This window comes from Aplysia californica, unplaced genomic scaffold, assembly GCF_000002075.1.
Source record: "Aplysia californica isolate F4 #8 unplaced genomic scaffold, AplCal3.0 scaffold00596, whole genome shotgun sequence".
Lineage (NCBI taxonomy): Eukaryota > Metazoa > Mollusca > Gastropoda > Aplysiida > Aplysiidae > Aplysia > Aplysia californica.
In genome coordinates this window covers 319,910-325,661 of record NW_004797866.1, presented here as the reverse complement: position 1 = coordinate 325,661, position 5,752 = coordinate 319,910, and the positions used below count along the sequence as shown (strand labels likewise).

Sequence of the window (5,752 nt, the reverse complement as noted above, 5' to 3'; positions counted from 1 at the left end):
CATTGTGTGTGTGTTGTATACTCTCTACATTCCCGTATTCTCTTATGACGTGCATTGTGTGTGTGTTGTATACTCTCTACATTCCCACATTCTCTTATGGCATGCATTGTGTGTGTGTTGTATACTCTCTACATTCCCGTATTCTCTTATGGCGTGCATTGTGTGTGTGTTGTATACTCTCTACATTCCCGTATTCTCTTATGACGTGCATTGTGTGTGTGTTGTATACTCTCTACATTCCCGTATTCTCTTATGGCGTGCATTGTGTGTATGTTTCAGGCGTCGGACCAGTCGTTCCTGGAGAAGTGTCACTTCCACCACTCGGGCAACGAGCTCTACGACAAGCCACGCATGTCTGACCCAGAGTTCTTCATCGTCCACTACGCCGGGAAGATCAAGTACAATGTAAGATATACACTTCGCACTCCGCGATCTTGGTGTTTTCTTGTCGAATCTCCATTTCTTAAATAAAAGTGAAAATGTGACTTCTTCTTAAGTCTTTACGCTCTGAGTTTTTTCTACCGTTTCCCGCAGTTTTTTTCTACAGTCACCTAAACCTAGTGCACTATGTCTCATTATAACCCCAAAAGTTTGCCTCCTATTTCTAAATAAGGCCTAGCAGACACAAAGGCTTAGTCATTACTAAAAAACTTGATTCGGGAATAGTTCCGAAAAATAAGCAAAAACTAGCACTGAATAAAACGAAACAGTTGTCACTAGTACTGGACGCTCTCAGTGTCTGTTGGGAAACGGGGTTATTACCGCCTGACGCTCCCAGCGTCTGATGGGGTTCAAAGAGTTAAGCTCACTTTGTTATGTACTGTTTTCACTGTTATTAAAAATTTTTTTAGCAGTGAAAATATGACTTCTTCTTAAGCTCACTCTTTGTTATGAACTGTTTTCATTGTTATTAAAAATGGAGATACGACAAGAAAGCACCGAGGTCGCAACTTGTGTAAACTGAGTTGAGATGAGATAAGATAAGATGGGATTGATCTTTATTGTCTTGACGCTGGCACATCGGTTTGGTGTTCACCTTTTTGACAGATACCTACTCAAGACCAAAAATAAAATGGTCACTATCAAGCTCTGGTGCCCCTAGAACTTTTGTTATTTGTGGCTTCATGCGCTGATGAGCTTTTCTCTTAATGTATTGAGTAATGTTACTGAATAGTTATGAATAATAATAAATAGCACATGTCCCCATTTAACAGCTGGCTGTGTGTGCTAAATATAATTTATTATTGCCTCAGCGGACTATTGAACTCTGAGAAATGTTCTTGGCTTTCCTGGAAGCAATTATGCAAGCAGTCGATTAGACGTTCAAACATTTTAACAGAATGACAAGATGTTTTGCAATCTAACATGTTTTTGTTTTAGATCTGTAATTACATCATAGGTTAACATATCTGTTATAACATGATAGGTTAACATATCTTTAATGATATGAAAGGTTAACATATCTCTAATAACATGATAGGTTAACATATCTCTAATAATATAATAGGTTAACATGTCTGTAATAACATCTTATGTTAACATATATCTAATAACATGATAGGTTAACACATCTCTGACAACTTTATAGGTTAACATATCTGTAATAATATCATAGGTTAACTTATCTGTAATGGCATGAAAGGTTAACACTTGTGATGTTTGTGTGTGACACTTCAGGTGCAACATTTCCTGGAGAAGAACAAGGACACACTGCGGAGTGACGTGATTGAGCTCATGTGTGAGAGTAAGAACAAGGTGGGTTATTGTAGTAATAACAAAAATAATAATTCCTCTGTCAATGTTTTACTTTAGTTTTAGTAAGTGTTTTATGGCACTTGCAACGCAGTAAGGTCATATAAGTGCCGAAGATTAGAGGTGTTACAAAAGAGTAACAAACATAAAAAAGAAGGAGAGATAAGGAGGATGGATGGTTGATAGGAAAGAAGAAGTAAACCACATCAGAGCACCCGCCAGCCACCCACTGTCAATGTTTGATGATGACCAATGTACATGTATAATAATGATAATAATAGTTCGTCTGTCAATGTCCAATGATGACCAAAACATCCGTAGAGGGAAGTTATGGAACTTAAGGGGACATTTTCTCTCTCATTTTACTTCTGACACCAGGCAAACTCCTCCTTCATATCTCAAGTAGTTTTCATGAAAGATGGGTAGTACATACTGCATAACTATTTTTCTCATAGACATTTTTATACATATACATATATATATATGCAAAATACTATGTTTTACGTACACACATGTCCATTAATTTTTAAGGTGTGATATTTTTATAATTGTAATGCGCCTTGAGGATTTTATAGAGAATGGGAATGCTTACCATAAATGATATGTATTATTATTGTTATTATTATCATTACTATTATTATTATTATTACTATTATTATTATTTCATTAAACACAAGCCAAAAGAATAGGCTTTAAAATGACACCAATACCTCTATATGCCCCAAAATTGACTGAAATTTATGTAACTCACACCGTGTCATGACACAAATGTTTCCCGTGGCTGTGCAGATGATGTCTCAGATGTTCAAGGACCTACGCGACCGCCTCATCACCAAGACCCTCAGCAAAACCACCGGCCGCTACGTCACGCTCAAACCACGGACACCGACTGTCGCAGCCAGCTTCAACGAGTCGCTGTTGTCTCTCATTGACACCATGTCCAGGTAGCTATTTATAGAATGGTTGAAACTTTTTTGTCTTTTGTTTTGTATGCAGTAGCTTTAAACATTTCCTCAACTTCTACTTTGTTTTTGTAGAATGTGAATCATCATCATCATCATCATCATCATCATCATCATCATCATCATCATCATCATCATCATCATCATAATAGTAATAACAATTATAATAATAATAATCTTAAAAAGAAGAATAATTATCATTATTATTAAAAAGGAATAATGCTGTTGTTAGCAATCCAGAAACGGGGGAAATGAATAATGCTGTTGTTAGCGATCCGGAAACGGGGGAAATGAATTATGATAAAAGTTCTTACATCATGAAATGATGATGACCAGGAACATCCAGGTAGGAAGAGAACTTATAGACCCTGCTACTAGAGCTGGGCGAAGAATCGATCCCGGAACTGATTCCCGCGATTAATACCGAAGAAAAGTTCCGACTCCTTTTTACGTTAACCAACAGTTATCAGCTACTTAAATCACTAAAATCTTCTTTTTTTTTAAAGAATTTATTTTTGAAAAATAAAAGCTGATGCTTTGTAGTGTTCCGAAATCAAGGTCATTCTAAATCTTCAAGATGTTTTGATAACTACCGGAAGAAATTATATCATTAGAAAGTGAGTAATTGGGTTCGGAGTCAAGTCCTACGATTCCTAGCTTTCAATAGTCGCGAACCTAGCCGCCCAGCGCTACCTGCTTCCCTATTTGCTGTGCCCTTCTCTCTGTGAAAGCCATGTTGACTGTCTGGCAGTAGCCTAAGTTATTTGCAGGGAGATGGATAAGAAAGCTGTTCAGAAGAATTCTGGAGAGAATGTTGCCTTCAATGCAGAGGAGGGAAATGCTGTGATGGTTGTCACAGTATTGACGATCACCTTTGTTTTTGTACTAATGTACAACTGTTGGGACTTTGAAGTGCTGAAGTAGCAGTTCACTATGAAAAGTAATTTTGAATAGCTTAGCCAACTTATGAGTGAGTGAGTCATTCATGCAGGAAAATTCGTTTTTAAGAAAATGTGAATGGTTTCTTTGTTTGTTTGAATAAAGAGAAGCACATCGACACAATAATGGTCATTTGGTGCTGGGGAAAAGTCAGACAGACAGATAGTTAGTACAGAGGGAAAGTAAAGAAGTAGGACCTACCAGTGGCACCCTCCAACCACCTGCAAAGATGGGAAATGTCAGCAACATGGGTAACTTGGTGGGTCAAGAAGAAAAGTGGTACCTGTCTGTCAGCTGTGACGTGGAATGAAGGAGGCAAGATGAAAGTATGCGCATATTTTATTGAATGTGAGCATACCTGTCCAAGACAAGCAGCCAATGTTGAGGAGAAAAGTGGTTGTCTAAGACAAGTGAATGTTGCCGACAGTGTCATTATGATATGGAAAAAACAATCACAATGGAAAAAGTGGGAAGTGGTTGTTTGTACAGGTGATTGTCTTGGACAGGTGATTATCTTGTACCTGTGATTGTATTGTACAGGTGATTGTCTTGTGCAAGTGATTGTCTTGTACAGTGTAATTGTAATAGAAAAAACATACAATTGAACAAGTGGGAAGTGGTTTTTGTACATGTGATTTTTTTCTTGGTCCAGTGGCAGTTAGTTAGAACAGGTTCGACTTAACTTTTCTGATTGTGACATTCCCAGGTGCAACCCTTTCTTCGTGCGCTGTGTCAAGCCCAACGCCACGAAGTCTCCCATGACCTTTGAGGACATCGTTGTGATGGATCAGCTCCGCTACACCGGCATGCTGGAGACAATCCGCATCCGCAAGATGGGCTATCCAGTCCGGATCAAATTCCCGCACTTCATCAAAAGGTAGGTTAGCTTGTGTGTACGAGTCATACTTCAGGAAAAGTAGGCTACCAGTCTGAATTGTGGTATTGTTTTACTGGATAAAAAAAAAAAATTTACAATGAAACAAAAGTAAGCTATGTACGTGTTTTAAATACAAAGAAAACACATATAAGAACAAATTCACGACTTGGAAAATCTGTTTTCTTTGTGCATGCTACACTGTAGTAGGTTACCAGTCTGAACTGCTTTATTGTTTTGTTGGAATTTGATAATTTAAAGTGAAACAAAAATAATAGAACCTCGCCTTATCTCATTTCATCAAGTCTGACCTAGTCTCACCCCCATAGATACCACTGCCTAATGAAGGGCTCCTCTTTTTATCTCATCTTATCCCACTTCTTCTTATCTAATCTCACTTCATCTTTTCTGATCTCACACCTCTCTTCACCCCGCCTCACCTCACCCCACCTCACCTACCCTCACCTACCCTCATCTCACCCCACCCCACCTCACCATATCTTATCTTATCTCACCTCACCTCACCCTCACCCCACCCCACCCCACCTCCCCTCACACCACACTTCACCTCATCTCATCTCGCCTGTGACCTCTGATCTCTGACTCTCCCTTCTCCCCCCCCCCCAATAGATACCACTGCCTGATGAAGGGCCAACAGATCAAGACAGGCCAAGTTCCCTGGGACGTGTGTAAACTCATCCTGCAGACCCAGGGGGCAGAGTTCAAGGACGAGTACCAGATCGGGGCCACCAAGGTGAGGATGTGTGGGTGTGTCACAGACTGATGATGGTGGTGATGAACTCGATCGATCGATCGAATGATTGATTGATTGATTGATTGAGTGAGTGATCGATCGATCGATCTCTCTCTCACTTTCTTTCTCCCTCACGTTCTTCTTTCTTTCTCTCTCTCTTTTACTTTATTTCTCTCTCTATATATATATCTCTCTCTCGCTTTCTCTCTTCCCCACCCCCCACCTTTTTTTTTTATCTTCCTCCCTCTCACACTCTCCCCCTCTCTCTCTCTTCTTTTTACGTCTTCAGGGTGCCGATCTTTAACGTCTTTTCTGTTTTCACTGTTGTTTCTTCTTTTCTGTCTCGCTTCTTGCCTGCACTGTATGGCTGTTGTTAGGCGTTATTGTATTGATGAGCTTCTCTTTTCTCAAACAGTCTCTCTGTCTGTCTCTCTCTCTCTCTCTCTGTCTCTCTCTCTCTCTCTCTCTCTC

The 5,752-nt window shown here is 39.5% G+C and overlaps 1 protein-coding gene across 1 annotated transcript in view; it reads left to right on the top strand.

The window, feature by feature from the left end:
• LOC101861764 (unconventional myosin-XV) overlaps positions 1-5,752 on the top strand; it is a gene marked incomplete at its 5' end in the record, with an annotated part of 199,411 nt that overhangs the window by 65,634 nt on the left and 128,025 nt on the right. The window contains 5 exon segments of the mRNA XM_035972159.1: positions 280-405; positions 1,678-1,755; positions 2,542-2,696; positions 4,360-4,530; positions 5,158-5,281. Coding sequence (XP_035828052.1) covers positions 280-405; positions 1,678-1,755; positions 2,542-2,696; positions 4,360-4,530; positions 5,158-5,281 — 654 coding nt within the window.